The sequence below is a fragment of the Hippoglossus stenolepis genome, chromosome 11 (assembly GCF_022539355.2).
Source record: "Hippoglossus stenolepis isolate QCI-W04-F060 chromosome 11, HSTE1.2, whole genome shotgun sequence".
Classification (NCBI taxonomy): Eukaryota; Metazoa; Chordata; class Actinopteri; order Pleuronectiformes; family Pleuronectidae; genus Hippoglossus; species Hippoglossus stenolepis.
This window is the reverse complement of record NC_061493.1, coordinates 11,178,779-11,198,320: the sequence shown is the minus strand read 5'-3', so window position 1 is coordinate 11,198,320 and position 19,542 is coordinate 11,178,779. Positions and strand designations below refer to the sequence as shown.

The window sequence follows — 19,542 nt, the reverse complement described above, 5'->3', positions numbered from 1 at the left end:
TGATACAATCTATAGCTGGGAATGCATCCTGCATCGGCCCATGAAGACCGCCTCCTTCTTGGGCCACATAAACAGCAAGGCTGGACTGAAACGTCACGATCTGGTCGACAGAGGATTTCAGTGATCAGTGTCATTAGCTCGTCCAGCCCTTATTGCTGTTGTCTAGTTGTCTAGATCACAGGTAGATCCATAGAGAAAGTCTTAATGCCCCTTGTTTGTGCTTAAACGTGTCTCGTAAGCTGTTCAGTTGAGTTGATGCGTGAAGCTCATGCATTGAACAACTTGTCCCTTGCCGGCGCCATTACCTCTTTGAAAAAACGGTTGGTCCCTGTAGCGCAATGAATCTTGGGAAAGGTTGGGCCAGGAGGGAGCCTTTATATCTCTGGGAAGGGGAGGACGCATTGAAAGAACCTTTGAAATTGGACAGTCTAGCTCCATTCCCAGTATATATGATTTTAAATAGGGCTTTAATGTTGGGTTTTTGTTGATCATAATCACAACCTGACTGTCAATAGAGTCAACCTACATCATCATCAGGTCATAATTAATTTAAGATATTCCTGAAAGTCCAATTTTTCCGACTTAACATGAAACCAAAATGAATGTAGGCTTTACCTCTTAGACAAATATCACTGTTCGATGTTAAATTGAAAATTTCATATTCCATATTTGACAACTATATGTTATATTGTCATTGTGTAGTGTATAGTCTTGTATTACAGCTAAAGTTACAGCAGTAACTGAACATTTTTAAAGCTCCACACCTGCTTAGAATCACACAATTTCAAGTGGTTGCAGAAAATAAGGCAGAAGAAGAATGAACAGTGGTTGGAAACATTAGGTGTAATCAAGGTGGAACTTTGTGTGCGGAGCATTTGGAAAAAGCTGGTGCACTGACTGGAATGCATTTCACCTTAGGGTTACTTTGGTCCCATCTAGTGGACAAAGAGTGAAAAACACACACACACACACAAAAACCACGAGTAACCAAGTAGCTCTTTGTGCGGTATATCCAATCATCCTGCTTTTAATACAAAGTCAAGATACAATATCTACATCCATGGTTTGAAAGGAAAGAACAGGTACATAAGTGAGGGGGGTGGCGTCATCAGAGCTGGCCCTCAACACATTTCATATTATGTTTTGTGTGTGTGTTCCTTTTATATTTCTCTCGACACAATAATTAGAAATCGAAAGAATAACATATTTTATATATGTCACACATCGTCAAGACTTCTGGACCACACCTAAAGTTCATATCAGAGTTTGTTTTTTTTTTAGATTTAAACGGTACCTTCGAGGGTGCGTGTAGCTGGGCGGGTTCTAACCCAATCTCTGTCAAAAATACACTTGCTACCATGTGCTCACCGGCAAACTATATACCAACAGTGTGTCTGCTCTATAAATCTAATTCCTCTGATGCCCTTAAACCTATCACGCTGGGGTGGGTCACACCACTGCGGCTGCTACTGTACGGAGGTGGAGTGGGGGAGGGCTTTAAAAGGGCATCACTGGAAACTTAAACTATGTGAGCCTCTAACGTACATCTCTAGCTAACTAGTCGGACATCAGTAATCAGTATCAAATAGCACCCTACACAGAGGGCATACTTCATCATAATAAAGCAAATAAAAAAGCACCAAAACGGACCATTCAAAATAAAAAACAAACAGCGACAATATCATAATTTTACATTGGCTCGCCAAAGAAACAAGTAAACAACATCTTATTGGTTATATTTGCTAGATATCCCAAATAAATAATTAGAAACAAACGTAAAAAGTAACAAAATAGAATAATAAATATTTTAGAAAATCATATGAAATAAATATGACAAAGTGAACGATAACAATAAGGCTTTTTTCGCGACGATAAGAACTACATCACATCCAATCCCACGTTATATCTTGTGCTCAGACGTATGTAATTGTACTGTATAGGACTCCAATGATAAGACTGTATGTACAAAATTGTGAAATTGCCCAAAATGTCTGACACACTGGAACATCGCTGTGCTCTTCAATCACCACGTGGGCCCGATTAAATGTCAAATCGAGAAAAGATATATAGCATATCCATATCAAGGGCTTGTGCGGTTGTACGGGAGAGGACAGAGGGGGACACATCAATTGGTTACGTTGGGATGTTCTGTACAGTGAGGTTTAGGGACAGAGAGATTTTTAATGGCAGAGGTGGGAACGGGGAGAGGACGGCTGAACGTGAGCAATTCACCATCTGTGCTTTATGTTTTGTTTTCTTTTGGGATCTTTTATCCGTTGTTGCCTTAAGTAGTAAAAACATTGTAGGGATTTAACCGTAAAGTGATGCAATTCAAGAAGGTGGGTAAGCTTCAGAGGAGGAAGGTGATCGGGGAACAACTTTCATCCTCAAGATACTGTATGACGATAAAGGTTCAGCACACAACGCATGAGCATTAGGCAGCATGTTAAAACACAAGAAATAAGTCGGCGTAAGGCAAAGACGAACAGTAAAAACACACAAAAGTCTGCGGAAATGGGCTGAGGACTATTTTCAGTTCGAGAGAGAAAGGGACTGAATCTCAATTTGTTCATTAGCATCTCTTTCACTAAGCCACTGTTGAACTGTCACAATGGGACTGACATCAAGAGGATCTGAGCTGGAGGATGAGCAAGGACGACAGCAAATATCAAGCAAGCTTTGTCGAGTGAGGAGCGCGCCGGACTACAAATCTCAGCCCAGTCGAGGCTATGATGGACTCTAATCACTGTTCTGAGGCCAGTGGTTACGCGGCGAGGACGGCGAGCGGGGAGTGTGAACGGATCCTTGGCCAGAATTTTGAGAGCGGCCTCTGGTCTGACTTGGTGGTAATGCTGGATGAAGGATTGGAGCCACCTCTCCTCGTAGGCCACAGTTCACGTGCACGCTGCGTGGTTTCCCTTGGCACAGTGCGATGGGTAAATGAGCATCCACACGCCCAGCAGTCCTCAGGGTGGTGAGTCCATACTGCAGACTTCTGCTGAGGCGTGAACAAGTCATCTGCTTTAAACTATTATCAGAACTACCTGTGGTAGCAGTAGACACCTTCGACTCACAGACACATAGAAATGTTTACCATTGCACTTTGTAACCCCTTAGTACATCAAACCAATAGATACAAAGTTGAGGATAAAAAGCCCATTTAGGGTGCAGCAAATATCCAGGCTCTTTGTGTTTTTGTTTTTTTTATATATATTTTTTGTATTTTATACACATATAGTATCATAATTCCTGTTCAGAAGCCGTTTGTATTTCACTGGTTCATATTGGAGATAGCTGACCACAACAGACATGTATTATACGTCCTTCACACTGGAACACTGAGGTAAGTATATGGATTACACATGGACAGTCTCCACACACACCAGTTCCTCGGGGTGGGGGAGGCCCTGATGGGTGTGGGTGCTGTTAGACACAGATTTCTTGTTGCTGTTTTTGTTGTTGCTTTTTGTCCTTGTTGGTGCATGATTCATCTTCGAATCGTTCTCCCGGAAAAGTTTCACTGCTGTCTTTCTCCTCGGTTTGTTTGTGGACCCAGAAGCAGAAAGATGGACGCGTGGTTGTCTCTTCACTTACGTTGCATAGTGGTCAAAGCTTCCCAGGTACTCCAGAGCAGCCTGATAGCAGAACTGGTACTCGTCCTGGGCGAGACACAGGGAGAGAAAGATGTAAGAAAAAGGAACACTCTAATGGCTTCTAACTGTCTTTAGATTTGCTATGTTGTATTTAAAAGAGTCTTCTAAACAAACATGAATTTCCATATTTAGGTGACATTTTTTAGATTATCTTCAAGGCATAACACACACACACACACGGTGAATAGAGATATTAGTATTTGTAGACTTCAATCACACCTAAAAAATGTTTTAATAACTACAGTTTTTTGGGAAAATGTAGAAATCTCGAATTGTGATAATTTGAGTGCATAATAAAATCAGCACATATTGTGGATATTCAATTTTAATTTAATTCAATTGTAAAGCGCAAAATCATAATATACATTATCTCAAGGTACTTAACATAGAAGGTCAAGACCTTAAAAATAAAGAGAAAACATTTCCCACAAATTATTATAATTTTATTGTATTTTCACATAAACACAAAACTGGGGAAAACCCTTCAGCTTAGGTCTTATATGCCGACTCTAAGCTAATCAAAATATGTTGGATATAATATGGGAAAGATAAGAATATTGTTTTAATCACTGCTGATACTTGGCAGTTTCAGGTCTTCTCCTGCCTGAGCCAGTATTTACCTCAGTCTGCACCATGGCTGGCCTCTGTGTCCGCAGCATTTTGACAGTTTGGAAGATGTCCACCGCCCCTTCGTAACGCATCCTCTCCAGGACGATACTCAGAGTGATGAAAACACCAGTCCGCCCCACACCAGCACTACAGGCACGAAGGAGAAGATTGGACTGTAGTTTACAGCACAGTCAAAATGAATAGTTTCACCACGAGCTGCTGAAGATCACCCCCCCTGCTTACCTGCAGTGAACACTGATTGGTCCATCCTGACCAAACTGCTCCTTGGTTTTGTGCACTTGGCCAATGAAGTCAATGAAGCCCTCCCCAGATTTGGGCACACCTTGCTCTGGCCAATCAGTGAATTGGAACTGACGCACTGTCCGTGATTGGCCGTCCTAAAGGGGCGAGAAAATGATAAGAACAACGGACGATAAATATTTACTGAAAAGCTGCATTGGTCTGACAACGTATCTGTTGCAGTTTACACAATCAAGATGTTGATTTTGAGGACTGAGGTCTCAACCTCTACCAAGGAATATCCTCTTGTTTCCTTCTAATGATTTGTGATATCCGACCCTGGATCAGTGGCTGTGGTTAACTTGCAGCTGTAACGTCAGTATGTCTGCTATTGTCAGCCACTCAGGACGCAATTACATCTTTTCTCCTCTGCTCAGCCCTTCTGACGCCCCTTTAATGGAGATCAATAGAGCATCTGTCGATGTGGCGTCAGTGTAGGACAGGCTTAACTAGAGTTATCTATGACCGGCACACACAACGTGCACGGGCCGAGCGGATGTGCACGTGCATGGAGGGTCTCGCACACACAAAGGTCTCATACACGCTGTCTGTCAAGATAATCTGGAGACAGAGTGGTTGAATGAGGAATGTGGGGTGGCCAGTCGATAGTGTTAACCTATTGTGTTTGCTAACCAGAACACACTACAGGTCGATAGGACATCTGCACCGATGGCTTGTAACAGCACGGATGGATTAGGAATAGGGCAGAAAAGTCAAGGAGTGTAATGTTACACACAACAGGAGAACAGGAGTCTTTCAACAGCACAGACATGAACCCACCCTGGCGTCCGTGACTTTGAACTCCCGCAGGATGTACTGAGGCATGTTGTACTCCGCCATGGGATCCACCACGAAGTACTGGTACCTGGCTGAGCGCTCGGCAGGCCAGTACTGGTGACACTTCTCCTGAGAGAGCAGAACAGGAAAAAAACAGTATTGATGACTTCGGCGTAACATCGATGAAACTTCCTGTGATATTCATGTTTGCGTATTGTGTCCATACCCGGCCCATTTCTCTCAGTTTAGTGAGCATGACCACTATAGTGGAGTTGTGCTCCCACAGCATCCTCCAGAAGTCCTCTGTAGTCTCAGCTAGCGGACCCTGGGTGGCAATGTAGCCTCTCTGCTGCCTACACACACACACAAACACACACACACAAACACATACACACACACATATCGTCCCTTCATTCTCGTTCCTTCCACTGTCAAGCATCGGACTTTAAAAAAAGGGGGTAATGCTTCAGGCAAGAAGACGAACAGTCAAAACACGTGTGTACAACCACTCTGAAGGCCTGAATCATCACAATCTACCCAGCAGCCGCCCCCCTTCGCGGGGAGTGAAGCGAGTGCAGCGCAGCGAGACAAATGTATACGGTAATGACAGATCTGACAGGACGTGACAGGTGAGAGTGCTGTGGTGAAAACCCATCCAACCCGCTCACTCATCAAGCCATCATAAGAGGACGAGGGGGTCAGGTTGCATTAGTGTTCCGCGGGAGGAAAACACACCTGTATCCGTCTATGTAGCTGGAATTGATGTAGTCGGAGCCCTCCAGGCCTCTGATTGGCTGCAGGCAGACACGGGTGGTTTCGTAGGGCATGATGTTGACCAGGCGGTTCTTGAATTTGTTGCAAGGCAGGTTGGCTGTGACAAAGCGGGACGTGTGGGCTTTGGTGTTGGCCAGTCGCTGGATAGAGAGAGAGAGAGAGAGAGAGAGAGAGGAAAGGTGTTTCTAAACTTTGATCTAGAGCAGGAATATTTGCCTGGTTAGCTAATAAACAGAGCTACTACTGTTTTCTATATGCTAGTGCTTAACTTGACTTGGAACATGACAGGAAAACAAATTCTGGTAAACTAAATATTGCTTGACATTGTTTGGACTGTCTTTTTCTCCTTCAGGTTTATTTCTTCAGGCCTCTGTTGACAGAAATTAAAATAAATCTCTTGTTTAACTGCTCACAGCTGATGGACACATTTATGTCGGATAAACAGTATAATGAACATGAATTTTCTATAGATATTTGTCGTTATATACGTTTTGACGTTGTATTTCATATGAAACACATGAAAATAAGCTCATACAGCTAGCTCAGGCTCATTTACAGTATTTTGTCTGATTAATGAGCACTGTCCCTATTAACATGAAATAAAGAAACAAGTTATCCATAATGAGGAATTGGTAGTAGACAAGTGCATGCATACAATACAAAATTTGAAGGCGCCTGCACAAATCAAAAATTTATGAACCACTAATCTCTTCTTCTTCCCAGATAAAAACCTCTGAATTGAATTTTCAGAGTTTTTTTCCAGCCAACCCTCTAATTCAAACCCTTTCCCCCCGGACTCTCTCTCACCTTAAACTCCAGCTCCATGCCGGTGACGTGCTCTCCGCTCTCCACCTTCGACAGCTTCTGCATGTAGGAGTACAGACTCCTGGCGGCCACCTCCGTGTTGCCGCAGGCCACGGCCTCCAGCAAGGACTCGTGAATGAAGCTGTACTGGTCCTCCGTCTGCACCATGTAGTTCCTCTGCGAGCGCATCAGGGTCACGTGGCCGTAAATGTCCACGGTGCGTTCGTGTCGGATGCGTTCTAGCATGGCATCGATGACGATGAAGCAACCGGTGCGACCGACCCCAGCACTGATGGGGGGAGAAGAAGAATAAAAGGGATGTGAGTTGACCGCTTAAGGCATCTTATTTAAAAAGAATAATTTGGAATTTTGGGAAACACACGTATTCGCTTTCTGGAGCGAGATAAAAAGCTTCATGACAGAGTCCATTGAACTATATTTGGCCCACATGTTTTATTTAAGTATCTGAAATCTGAGTGTGTAAATTATATATATAATACATAACTATATAGTGCATGCTCACAGCATGAACACTACTCCCTGCTGACAACCCCACATCCCATTTTGAATGTGCAGAAATTACCGTTATTTGATTTGGGGATTTTGTTTGGATTAACCTAAAATACTGTTGTTGGTCCCCTATTGGCCCTTTGGTAAAGGAAGAGTAATTGGTAATTCTGAATATTGATTAATCCTTTGTTTAATCCATTTTAAAGCGGTTCAAATGTGAAACTATTTCTTTTAGAGAAACGTGTGTGTGTGCAGCATTTGGACAAACAGAGATACAAATACATAGACATGTCTTAAATTACATTATAATTACACAAACTGTTAAAAAAAGTTGTCCTTGCCAGTGGTGGAAATGTAACTTCATTATTCAACTGCTAGGCACCATGTGTGGTCTCGGTCTTACACGTTGTTGGGACCTACAGCTGTTTACACAGTCACATTAATGGAGACTTGTCATCCTGACGGAACTTAGATCATGAAGCCTTTAGGTGAAGAACTTTAAGGTGTTTTAAGGTTGTAATGAAGTAAGGTTATACAAGTAGTATTTAAGGTTACGTTAATTTAGTGTTCAGTTAAAGTAATGTACCTGCAGTGAGCGATGATGGGTCCGGCGTCGGGTGGGTTGCAGGCTTTGACCCTGCGGAGGAAGTTGAGGAAGGGGGTGGGATACTCTGGCACACCGTGGTCTGGCCAGGATGTGAACTGGAACTGACGCACCTCTCTCCGCTCACTGCTGCCACTCTGACGTAAGACACAGGCACAGACAACTGTTGGCACTATCCCTGAAAACATTATCGTCTGTACATACACATGAGTAAGCTTCATCCTCACAGCAACATTGAATATTATTATTACATTCTCCTTCAGACAGTACGTTTAGGAAGCTTTTATGTGTATTCAGGAAAAAATGACACACTGTTTATATCTCAAATATTCCTACATTGTACATGAGCTTGAAACAGATTGCTGAATATTTCATGTGCATTGTTCTCTACTATCAGACGTGTCTCCTAATTTGATGTTTCACAACACATCAACAAACATTGAGAGAAGGGGTGCAACACTTGGAAGCTGCACTTGGCCTAGTTTCTGTGTTCTGTAAGTAGGCCACAGAGACACGGCAGTCTGACGCTCCTCGATTAGCCCTTCGCTAGACGGAGCTCTGCCTCCAACGGTGATCACATCTCAGCACCTGACACGGGAAGGCTGGCCTGGTTTGAACACTCCACGAAGCCCCGACTAATCGATTACCCTCACACACCAGTCTGGATCCCAACGGTGAAGTCAAGTGATCAGCGAAGGTTACAGTAAATTAGAGGAGAGGGCAGAGTGGTGAGTCAAAGGTGGAAACAGGAGGGAAAGAGCAAAGACATTTACCTTATGTAGGGACAGGGTGCGAACGCAGAAAGTGGCCAGCTCCATCGTGTCCAGCAGGGTGACCTGGATCATCCCGTGCGTGTCTGTGCCGCGGCTGGGCCAGTACTGATCACACTTTATCTACACAGATACAAGAAAGTTATTGTTTCCAGACTGGACTGAATACCCCGTTATAGTCTCGACCTAGAAATAGCAGCTGCATATATACACTATTAGAATGTAACAGTAATCGCGATAATGAATGTTGCTGAAATAGGTCAGTAGGCAAAGGCCTGATTTTTTACCCGTGACTTCTCCTCCAGGCGCGTCATCATGACAACAGAGGCGGCCCGCTGCTCCCACACCATCCTCCAGAAGTCCCCAAACGTCTCCCCCAGTGGCCCCTGGGTAGCGATGTAGGCATTCTGCTTCCTGTAGCCATCAACGTAGTTGGCGTTGATGTAGTCGCTCCCCAGGATACCTGCGGACGAGAGGCTCTTGCTAAACTGCGTTCTGCATCAAGTGACACAACAAATTAACCTCAGTGGATGACATCAAACCGCCATAACGAAGTGTTCGTCTCGAGCAAGCGTGGCCTCATACAGGCAGCTGCTGGATGACTAGCGGACGACGACAAACAAACAAGACTGCGTCGGTGTAAATTCATGAGCTCCAGATCAAATCCATTCTCCCCCTTCTTGTTCTGGAGGAGTGCTGGCTGCACTTGAATGCACTCACGCTGTTTGTCAGTCTCATGCCACTGCACAAAGCCGGAGCACTGTTTGCAATTGCAGATTTCATCCATCATGCAGTGCTCCCTCTACCTCTCTCTCTCTCCCTCTCTCTCTCATTGCTCACTGCACCTGAACACAGACACTCTCAGACGCTCCCATTAGAATCTTTAAACATCTTCCTCAACTCGCTCGTCTTTTACCATCGATGGGAGCCAGGACGACTCTGGTGTGGTCGTACGCGATCACATTAGCATAGCGGTTTTTGGGCTTGTTGACCTCCAGGTTGGAATGTTCCCAGGTGAACTGCTGACTCGGGTCGATGGACTGGGGACACAGACACACACAAACACACACACACACACACATTAGCAGTGAAGTAGTGTATTTGAGCTTGATGGAAAGCGAGTGCACTGTACTGTTGACGAGTTGCAGCAATTAATTGCTCCACTGAATAAATCATGAACATATAGTCTGCACGCTGAGCTACAAATGTTAAATAAGATTTGCTTTATGAAGCGGAGGCTTAACATCTCTGACAAATGAGAATGTTTTCGATTCAAGGAATAATAAGCGATTTCTCACCTCGTACTCCTGCGAGAGTCTCAGGTTGTCGTTGGCTTTCAGGAGCTCTATGTGCTCTGCCAGCTCGTTGATGGGGACTTGAGGATGGCTCATCATTCCTGCGTTACAACAAGGGTCAGAGGTGAAGCCGAGTTCAGCCGCACAACCTACATTACCGCAGGCTGACATCCCTCAACTTGCGAAGATGTGATGATAATTATACAATCGGAGAACATATCACATATGATGAAGGAACACGCTGAGGCAGAAAATCCATTTTGATCCATGTGTGAGGACAAAGTGAGGCAGGTCTTGTTTGTAAATTGTTTTTCTTTGATAAATTGCTTTCTATGTGATCAGAGGAGCAACGACTCACAGAAAACAAACACAGACTGAACACTAATTAGGAGGGCTGTGCGCGCACACACACACGAACACACACACACACACACACACACACACACACACACACACACACACACACACACACACACACACACACACACACACACACACACACACACACACACACACACACACACACACACACAAAAAGGAAGCAACCTATGCCTCCTGCAGTCGATTCTTTTCACAGCTGGAGAAAGGGGAGAGCTATAGCAATCCATTCTTCCTTCAAAAGGAAAATAGCTACAACAATAAATCAGAGTAACACTGCTCTGCATACAACAAACAATCCATTTAACACCAATGTCAGAATGCATTCCTGGTGTGCCTCGGATTGTTATGCATCTCTATGTGCTATAAAAAAACGCTTAAGTCATTCTGCCGCTACAGCTGTCAAAAACAGGCTCATGTCAACGGTTATTTTCTTCTGCCGCAGCACCCACAGCACCCACAGCACCCGCAGGTAATCACCACAAACGCTCCCATCACCACCGAAATAACCTCGGATACAATCGGCCAAATTTCATCTTTGTCGAGAATCTCAAAGGCTCAAATCTCAGGGGAGGAGAAGTGTGTGTGGAGGGAGGATAAAAAATATATCTCATGATAGAAAAGAGGCGCTGCTTTATTCTGTGGGTTCTACCTTCCTTCCCAGGAACATATTGAAAAAAAGTATCCTTCATCCTTCAAATAAAAATGCCATCATTGATACATCCTGGCAGGTAACTTCTAAACCTTTGTGCTGTGGCTCATCTTGTCGCAGTGTTGACACGTCGTGTCACCTTTTCAACAGGGAAGCTTTCATGAACCGCAGCCACAAAAAATAAAGTGAGAAGAGTGATTCAATTCCATGGAAGCTGGTCCTGCTAATTGAACATCACTGGCCTGATGCCACAACCAGAGCAGCTGTGTTGTCAGATCCTCCTCAGCGGGGGGGGGTAGGGAGCAGCAAAATCCATGTAGTTACTTCACAGTGGGAGATTTCTTGGTTACGCTGGCGAGGACAATGTCGATCCCCTTTATTAAATGATCACAGTGGGTTAACCACAACACACCTATGATACAACAAATCATTACCACCAGTGAGCTCCACTCAGAAACATGATAAAGACTGATTTCTGTAAATCTATCTGTTCTGATGCGCTGTCTGCAGCACAGCATGTGGATTGTGGGCGAGCGGAGATGATGAGATCTTGTCACACCATTATGACTCAGCCGTGACTTGACACGTTGCCTGTACTACCTGGGCAGTGGCCATTTTGCTCTCAGAGAGAACCGGAAGCTGGCAGGTGCGTGTTGGTTGTGAGGCGGAGGAGGATTTTAACAATCTTGTCTGCATGATGTTACAGAGATTAAAATTAGCTACATGAATATTTCATCATCAAACGATGAGCAATGGGAAGTATAGTTTATTATGCGGAGGCAAAAAGTGTGTCTGGGTGTCCGTGTGTGGGCTTCGTACCGGGAGTCTGGAAGTTGATGCGTCTCATCTCCACGGGGTCTGTTGGATGATGGGCCATCATCTCTGCATTACTCAAAAGGCTCTTGGTTCCGGGCTCCGAGTCCTTGCGCTTGCTGCTCAGAAACCAGTAAATCAAAAGAGCCATTAGCACATGCAAACAACCAGGGAGAGAATACCAGACTCATTTCCGACACATCATTGGCATGGCTACTTGATTCCAGTGAAAAGTGCATTAACTGATGTGCCGTCTTTTGAGGCTTGGTATCATGTAATTGCTGTGGGTTAAAACGAACAAAGAGCTTGATTTAATCTTACCTGTCAGGTTTGCTGCTTCCAGTGAAACCAGAGCGAGCAAAGGAATAATAAGAGGAAGAAAAGGAAGGAACCGGACAGATTGTTAGAGAGGAAAATCAATATTTTGCATTAGTATTCAAAAGCTTGATGGCTTGCAGCAGATATCACGAGCCTACAGCAGGGTTAGGCTGTTTGATAGCTGCCTGAGGGGAGAACAAAACTTCTAAATTGGAGCAAATTTGATGAATATCAGACTGAAAATTGAGCACTTGTAGGAGGATTGCTGGACATTGAACAATTCTGCTACAAGAAGGCTGATGATATTCCTTTTTTTCACAAATGTAAAATGTACTGAAACTCAAACTATATATTTGTGAGGCCTTATTGAAGATTTAAACATCCCAAAACACACACACACACACTTGTTATGTGTGAAATGCTTTGAAAGACAGACCTGGCTGTTATGATGAAATTTGCTGACATTAAGTAAAGCCACTGAGAGTAATAAATCAAAGCTGCTGTGGCATTTACCTGCAGCCTGACCAGAAAGTCTTAGTTCGTCTCATATTTGTAAATTTGACAGTTCATCCTACTCACTTTTTGTAAAGGAGGATGGCGATGACGATGCAGATGATGAAGACCACAGCCAGGACGGGTCCCACCACCCAGATCAGACCGTCCCCTGCGTCGAGGGGCTGAGGGTCTGAATCAGGGGCGATTACTGGATCTGTGTAAAGGCTGGCCACGTACATTTTCTGAAAACAAATGTACAGACACGGTCAGAAAAGATGTACAATACACAGCAAGTGTTGCTTTTCATTTTTCAAGAAAACCAAGACTGAATGAATTGATTCGAATTGGCCAGGGTATGTAAAGGAAGGGTTATGTTAAAAAGGTGTTTCTCAGTTTTTAATATTTACTTCAGTCTCAGTGGAGGATATAAGAGGAGCAGACACTAAATACCAATTCAGTACAGTAACTAAAATAACAACAGAGATGAATCCACTGCTCTTTAAAAGAAATTACCCGTCAAAGTATTTGTAGTTGTATTTGTAGAATTTCAGAGCTTTTGCACTTTCGTTAGACTGAACGGACATTTCTGTAATGACTTCATGTGCATACGAGTTCACATTAAATCTGTCTTTGCATTTCAGACAACGTATAAAGTACCATCACTTACTGAGGTCTGTAGTGTTTCATATTTGTGGTGAGCTGTAGTGCGTTTTTATTAGTTCTAAAGGACCTTTGAAGGGCATCCCCAGGGCTGAAAGTGCTCTAATAGACAATAAAATCTATCATAATTCAAGCTGTATATTTACCTCTATTCCAATTCAAATGCATATATATCATCAGAGCACAAGGCAATATCTCTTCTACTGCCACAGTGGGTACACTTGCTCTTTATTAGCAGTGATGGTGGAAGCATGCGAAGGTTATTGCCTTTTGCTTACAACGCTCTGACTGACGTCAAGCAGTGGGGCCATACTTATTACGATGTATAGTGACAGCCTGCGGAAGACAAACACAGGCAGAGGGAAGCGGCAATAAACGCAGACAGAAAAGAGATGTGACACGATGGCTTTCATACCCCGGTGGTGGAGTTGAGCTCAGCCAGGATGAAGAAGACGTACTCCTGCCCCGGCTCGAGCGCTCGGTTTTCAAAGCCCCCGTAGTCCAGCTGGTCTCCCAGGGTGAAGAAGGCCGGCAGGGTGGCAGGTGTGAAACGGGCTGTGATGTAAGCCCGACGCAAGTCCACCTGCTTCTGCTGCCGAGAATCCCTCTGCCTCTGACTGATGTCTTTCAACAGCTGAGAGATGAGACATTGGAAATTGTTAATGTTGTGATAGAAACAGAGAGAGGGAAGACACACAGACCGGAAGAATTACTAATTTTTAAGCGCTGATATTGAATTAAAAAGGCTAAGTGCTGCCAGGAGTTCTTAGCTAGATTGTGTGTGTGTGTGTGTGTGTGTGTGTGTGTGTGTGTGTGTGTGTGTGTGTGTGTGTGTGTGTGTGTGTGTGTGTGTGTGTGTGTTTTTATAGGTCCTCTCCTGCTTCCAGGCACAGGCATCAGTGGGTGCTGCTGCCATTGTTGTGGTTCTCACCTCTTCTAGGTCCATTTCATCAGGACTCTTGAGGTGTCTGATGACGCCGCGGGCTCTCCTCAGCGGCACCACAACAACATAAACATTCCTGTGGGAGCAGAGGAGAACAAACAACATTACACCGGCTGCACAATAACAAACATGTCTTTAACTATTTTCGTGTTTCCTCCTCATAGGACGGTATCCTAGACACCTTGTCAATCAGGTAAGGCTATCATCATGCCACACACCTATAGTGATTGCAATTATCTGATCTAACTGCAGTAACATCCTTTGAAAGCCACAACAACAACTTCAAAAGGCATAGCAATATCCACAACTGCATCTTTCCGCCTTACTTGACAGGAGTGCGATTTTCCAGCGATGGCAGGATTATCGTGACCGTGGTCTCAGTGTCGCGGGTGTGATCGATTTCAGGGCGGCGGATGGTGATTGGCGGAGAGGTCTTGGCGGTGATGCGGTGGCGAAGGCCTCCCATGTTGCCTTCGGGAGCAGTGATCTTGAAGTCGTAGCTGGTGTCAGGCTGAAGGTTTGGGATGACTGCCTTTCTCAGCCTAGCGTCCACCTCCAGCTTTTGCCGGTTATACTCCACCTGGCAGATGGGACAAGGTTTGCATATTTATATATTGAACACTGATGATATTATATTGTACTTAACACTTTAACACCCAACATTTGAAGAAATATACTTATTTGCTTTGTGGCAGAGATGTGGAGAAGACATGATACCACTAAATATGGCTACCACCAGGAGCCAGCTAAGAGCTATTAGCACAAAGACTCCGTCTGAAGTTAACAAAATCTGCCTACCAGCACTTTTAAAGCTGCAAGACAAAATATCACATTTGCTTAATCCATAAAAACAACAGAGTAAAATGAGCTGTTGTTTTACTATTAAGTGTAAAAATATTTCTTGGCCTGGACCAGTTGCTAGGAAACCAAGAAATAGTATATAAAACACTGCAAAACGTTTTTGTCTGCAACAAACAAATTAGATACAACATGCTAATTGGTGGGCTTTAGAGGTGCTAGTAGGCAGATTTTTATAATATATACAGGAGTTAATGAAATTCTACATGATGCCGACATCCCTTGGGTAGGTCCTGAGGTTAATTCTCTCAGTTGGGAGTCTAATTAAGGTTGGGACCATACATACCAAAAATAAAGAAATCTATGGTGATGTTACGTATCATCCTCTGTAACCCTCTCTGGCTATATTGTATTATTACATTATCATAATTATTAAGTGAGTACATGCACCAGTTTATGGACATACAGTGAAGCGATAGGGATTGCTGCTCTCTGGAAACTCCCAGGTCAGAAGAACACTGGTCTTAGTGGCCAGATTGACTGAAAAATTCCTTGGGACATCTGGGAAGCAAACAACAAAAGAAATACAGTTACTGATGATGGAAGCATTTTTATTCACATCAAAGGCTCCTCTGCTTTCCAACTGCAGACCTGCAACGGAGAACATGTCAGTCAGCTCTGCTATGGGGAAAGAAGATGTGACGGTTAGGAGGATGGGCAGGTGATGAGGAGAGTGGATGGCAAGAGTAATAAGTAAAAGTAAGAGACAGAAGAGCTGCAGGAATGTGACATGCCACATTCTCAGAGTGTAAGGTGGTGTTTGTCGGACTCAGAATTCGGCATGTCAGCAAAGGCTTTGGAAAAGGTGGCAGGAGGTCTATCAGATAAAGAGCTTACCTGCCGATCCAGCCCCAGATGCGTTTTTTTCACTTGAATTTAGACTGAACACTTACCTTCTATATTAGAGACTGTATGTCAGAGCCCTGTATTGACTTTTACCTGAGGGTTTGTGATAAGCAGTGCTCTTGCAGCAAAATTTCTGCCAGCTCCCACTGGTGGTGAAGGGTAGGTGATGAAGGTATAAGTGAGTGAGTGTAGGAGATTGGGGGGAGTAGTTGTGGTCCCCTGGACTTTGCACTTCTCAGCTTCTCTGAGGTGCACAGGGTGAAGGACTGACCTGCAAGAACTGGCCCAGACTTTATTTATTTAAGTGTTTAGGAGTGAAATCCACGGGAAGGGGAGCAGAGATGTGAAGCTGAACCAGTGCTTAGAAGGTGAAGGGTGTTCCTGAGGCCTGAGGCCCACCCTACCTGTTTCAAGAGCCAGGGTTTCGCAAACCAGAGGTGGGCTGAAGGGGCCGGGCCCTGCCTTGTTGTGGGCTCTGAGCTGCAACTCGTAGGCCGTGCTGTGATTAAGGCCCAAGATGATGTAGCTGGAATCACTCGCCAGTAGTGTGATCAGCCATGGGGGAGAAGGGAGGGCTGGTGAGGCAGAGGAGCTGGGGCCAGCAGAGGGATTGGGGCCTCCAGCCTCTTTGTAAGCTATGGTGTACTCTGTTATGATACCGTTGGAGTCCTCTGGAGCAAGGGGCAGCCAGGACAGCTGGAGGGAGCAGCAAGTGGCATTAACAAAGTCAGATATTTTGGGGTACCCCAAGGGTTGGAACATGGGAACTGTTATTTCTTGCTGCACTACATCACCATAGCCTGCTCGGCTCTTTGCGGAGAGGACAAAGACATAGGAGGAGCCTGGGGAGAGGTTTTTGACAGTGAAGTTTTTCTCCCGATTTGTGAAATCCACCGTGGTGTTTAAAGTGGTATTCTTCAGGCCAAACAGTAGGCGGTAGCCCTGGATTTCCACTGGGGCCCCCCGGCTATCAGGGCCTGAATCAGAGCACTCTAGAGGAGGAGCCCACCGCACCACCACTGATGGACCCGATCCCGGACGCACCCAAAGTGAGGGAGGGCCAGGCACTGCAAACAACAGAGGAGGCAGCAGAAAATCAATTGTAATATATATATAGAAAACATATATCATGTAAATATTGTAGAAGAATTAGAATTGATTTGGTGGTTTATTTACTGCAGATGCAGCTTACTGTAAGATCAATGCTTGAGTATGTTACTAAATCTAGTGCACTGAATTGTATACTTGGCATATGCTTACCAATCCCCAGGGTCTGCACCAGCTTGGCTTTGCTGTGCGCTCCATCCCCTTTGGTGGTGTATGCTGCCACTGAGACAGAGTACACAGTCTCTGGTTTCAGAATACCCAAAATCAGCTCCTGTGAGGGAAACACATAACACCGTCATATTCTGCTAAATCATTTATTCAGTTCAGTTTAATACAATGGCTCGCAAACTTAATCTGGTATGACCAGTTCACTGCCTCCACCAATCAGTTGTTAACAATAATAGGGGTAACAACTATTGGCAAAAGGTTCATGTTGCATTTTTTGAAGTGGGGAGCCCTTAGAGCCCTTTGGGCCAAATTAGAACATGCCCCCTGTGGTTGTATGCCTCCGCCAACTAGTGTAGTTTCAGTCTACATCCTTTTTTCCCCAAGAATTATATGAGGTCACTGTGACCCTTGTCCATGTGACAACTGGTCAGAATATTTAGAAATTCCCTAAAGGCAGACTTGAGATATCATGTTCAAGAAACCAAAAACATGATTTGTGAGACAACCGTCACCTTGATCTTTGCCCTTTGATCACCCAATTCTAATCAGTTCATCCATTTGTCCAACTGAACATCTGACCCAAATTGAAAGAAATTCCCTTAAGGTGCTGTTGAGAGATCGTGTTCACGGGACGGACAGATCAATGGACCAAGAGAAAAAAACTAAAACATAATGCCTCCAGTCACCGACTGTCGCCGGCGTGGAGGCATATAAAAAAGAAAATTAAATAATTGAAGAATGGACAGACTACTGGACTTCACAGGTCACCATCGTGCAGGTTTAAAATGCTGGTAAATCTAAATGAGTAAACAGTCAAATTAAATGAACAGTTGAATGAATCGTGGAGAATCTATCCAAGCTAATGAGTGTGTTGTCTGCAAACACTGCAATTCATAGAGAAACAGTCACAAAAAGTTACATAACAGCATCTAATTAAATCTCTGGAGGACAGACTTGATGAGGATTCCATAGCTTTGTTAACAAAAGGAGTAGACGATGGAATGTCTGCACTCACGTATTGAGTCGAGTCATCCTCCTCCATCTTCTCCCACAGACGTGACACACCCCGCAGGCAGCCGAGACAAATGAGAGAAGTGAGTCAGTCAAAGGACCAAAGGAGGGAGGGAGGTTAAATGATAGGATAAATGAACATCTTTTAATCAGCTAAATCCTCGGTTGTCACCTGAGACTCATCCAATAAGAGGTCTTTGATGCGAGGAAGGTTGCGTGATTCGCCGCCCTCTGCACGGCTGAAGTGCACCTGGTAGCCTCGGATCTGGCCTAGCCGGAATCGAGGCAATACCGATCGCCAGGTGACTCGTAGTGCTGAGGAGTTGAGTGGCTGAACGTCCACCTGACGAGGGGGTGCGCCGGGAACTGAGCGCATACACACACACACACACACACACAAATGCAGAATTAATTAAGTGACCAGCAGTTTAGCCAGTAAATAATCAACTAAACAATCAATAGTACTCAGGTCTGATCTACGATTCTCATCCTTACCATCCTCATCAGTTCTGCAAAGCACAGTCGGACTGCTGGGTCCAGTCCCCTCTGTGGTGGAGGCCGCCACGGTGAGGTTGTACCAACTCCATTTTTCCAGCCCCTCAACCACTGTCTGCCCCTGCTGGGCTGGGATAGGAAGCCCCTTCACCTCCTGGCCCTGACCACGGCCGCCTGCCCCAGAAACTCTCTGGTACCTCAGCTCATAACCTGCCAACTCGCCATTCTGGCCCTCGATTGGAGGCGGCCTCCAACTTACCCTCAGCGAGGTGGAGCTGGCACTCTCGCAGGAAACACCCTTGGGTGCAGCAGAGGGCTCTGATTGGACAAGGGGCAAGGAGGGCATTTGGCAAAGAGTTTAGGAAGAGACCCAAGAGAAAGGGGTTGAAAAATGAGGAAAGAAAAAACAAGAGGGAAAAAACAAGTACAGAGGTGGGTGGTAAAGGATAAAAAAAAGGAAACAATAAAAAGACTAAGGTAAACTGAACTGAAAGAGATAACACAAGGCCAAACATGGCTCAGACAAAAGAGGGGCACAACCACGTAATGTAAAAGCATAATGTTAGACTTAGAGCCTAATGAAATAAACCAGAGACAAGAGTATTGACCCTGAGTGGACAACTTAATTATACCCAAGGAGAATGTGTATCCGATACCTGATGATTATATTTGATCCTTTGTAGCTAGTGGCATGAAAGGATC

General features: G+C 44.6%; 1 protein-coding gene across 8 annotated transcripts in view; it reads right to left on the bottom strand.

Annotated features, from left to right (window-relative positions):
• Window positions 1-996: 996 nt before the first annotated feature.
• The window catches only part of LOC118117267 (receptor-type tyrosine-protein phosphatase S-like), a 69,329-nt gene continuing 50,783 nt past the window's right edge, over window positions 997-19,542 (bottom strand). For 5 of the 8 annotated variants that reach the window (XM_047341879.1, XM_047341880.1, XM_047341881.1 and 2 more), the window contains 24 exons: window positions 18,841-19,158; window positions 18,518-18,711; window positions 18,350-18,376; window positions 17,320-17,437; window positions 16,464-17,126; window positions 15,620-15,714; window positions 14,682-14,935; window positions 14,344-14,431; window positions 13,828-14,046; window positions 12,837-12,994; window positions 12,261-12,272; window positions 11,946-12,058; window positions 10,100-10,197; window positions 9,718-9,841; window positions 9,089-9,264; window positions 8,805-8,924; window positions 8,014-8,168; window positions 6,921-7,206; window positions 6,075-6,253; window positions 5,566-5,692; window positions 5,343-5,468; window positions 4,506-4,660; window positions 4,274-4,409; window positions 997-3,659 (listed from right to left, as the gene is read on the bottom strand). In XM_047341879.1, the coding sequence (XP_047197835.1) occupies window positions 3,591-3,659; window positions 4,274-4,409; window positions 4,506-4,660; window positions 5,343-5,468; window positions 5,566-5,692; window positions 6,075-6,253; window positions 6,921-7,206; window positions 8,014-8,168; window positions 8,805-8,924; window positions 9,089-9,264; window positions 9,718-9,841; window positions 10,100-10,197; window positions 11,946-12,058; window positions 12,261-12,272; window positions 12,837-12,994; window positions 13,828-14,046; window positions 14,344-14,431; window positions 14,682-14,935; window positions 15,620-15,714; window positions 16,464-17,126; window positions 17,320-17,437; window positions 18,350-18,376; window positions 18,518-18,711; window positions 18,841-19,158 (4,010 nt within the window). In that variant the 3' untranslated portion in view covers window positions 997-3,590. The remainder of the gene's footprint in view (window positions 3,660-4,273; window positions 4,410-4,505; window positions 4,661-5,342; window positions 5,469-5,565; window positions 5,693-6,074; window positions 6,254-6,920; window positions 7,207-8,013; window positions 8,169-8,804; window positions 8,925-9,088; window positions 9,265-9,717; window positions 9,842-10,099; window positions 10,198-11,945; window positions 12,059-12,260; window positions 12,273-12,836; window positions 12,995-13,827; window positions 14,047-14,343; window positions 14,432-14,681; window positions 14,936-15,619; window positions 15,715-16,463; window positions 17,127-17,319; window positions 17,438-18,349; window positions 18,377-18,517; window positions 18,712-18,840; window positions 19,159-19,542) is intronic. The other 3 variants (XM_047341883.1, XM_047341884.1, XM_047341885.1) reach the window with 1 other exon arrangement.